General features: G+C 60.9%; 1 protein-coding gene across 1 annotated transcript in view; it reads right to left on the reverse strand.

Moving 5' to 3' along the window:
• Positions 1-817, reverse strand: part of LOC103781913 (potassium voltage-gated channel subfamily A member 3-like) — a gene marked incomplete at its 5' end in the record, with an annotated part of 1,265 nt that extends 448 nt beyond the window's left edge. The window contains one exon of the mRNA XM_008949641.1: positions 7-817. Coding sequence (XP_008947889.1) covers positions 7-817 — 811 coding nt within the window. The remainder of the gene's footprint in view (positions 1-6) is intronic.
• Between the last annotated feature and the right edge of the window lie 5 nt (positions 818-822).

An 822-nucleotide genomic window follows, 5' to 3' on the forward strand; every position in this document is an offset into this window, starting at 1 on the left:
CGGGGCTGGAGAAGAGGATGACGCCGATGAAGAGGAAGAAGATGAGCAGGCCCAGCTCCCGCATGCTGGCCTTGAGGGTCTGCCCCAGGATCTGCAGCCCCTTGGAGTGCCGGGAGAGCTTGAAGATGCGGAAGACCCTGACCAGCCGGAGGACTCTGAGGATGGCCAAGGACATGGCTTGCTGGCCGTTGCCTTGCCGCTCGGCCAGCTCGGTGCCCAGCGTGATGAAGTAGGGAATGATGGCCACAATGTCAATGATGTTCATGATGTTCTTGCAGAAGGTGGCCTTGCTGGGGCAGGCAAAGAAGCGGACCAGCAGCTCGAAGGAGAACCAGATGATGCACAAAGTCTCCACCACAAAGAAAGGGTCAGTGAAGGACGACACCATGGAGGCGGCCGAGGACGAGGAGTTGGTGAAGACGTCGGGTGGAAGAGGACCAGCACCCGTCCCAAAGGTCCCCCCCGTTCCCTCATAGTCGTGGTCATCCCTGAATTCAGGCAGGGTCTCCAGACAGAAGATGACAATGGAGATCAGGATGACCAGGACAGACACGATGGCAATGCCTCGGGCCGGCCCGGAGCTCTCGGGGTACTCGAAGAGGAGCCAGACTTGGCGCTGGAACTCCTTGTCGGGAAGCGGCCGCTGCTCCTCCCGAATGAAACCCTCGTCCTCCCGGAACTTCTCCATGGCCTCCTCCCCGAGCTGGTAGAAGCGGATCTCCTCGGAGAAGATGTCGATGGGGACGTTGACGGGCCGGCGGATGCGCCCCCCCGACTGGTAGTAGTAGAGGATGGCGTCGAAGCTGGGCCGGTTGCGGTCGA

The sequence above is a fragment of the Merops nubicus genome, unplaced genomic scaffold (genome assembly GCF_000691845.1).
Source record: "Merops nubicus isolate BGI_N331 unplaced genomic scaffold, ASM69184v1 scaffold28881, whole genome shotgun sequence".
Lineage (NCBI taxonomy): Eukaryota > Metazoa > Chordata > Aves > Coraciiformes > Meropidae > Merops > Merops nubicus.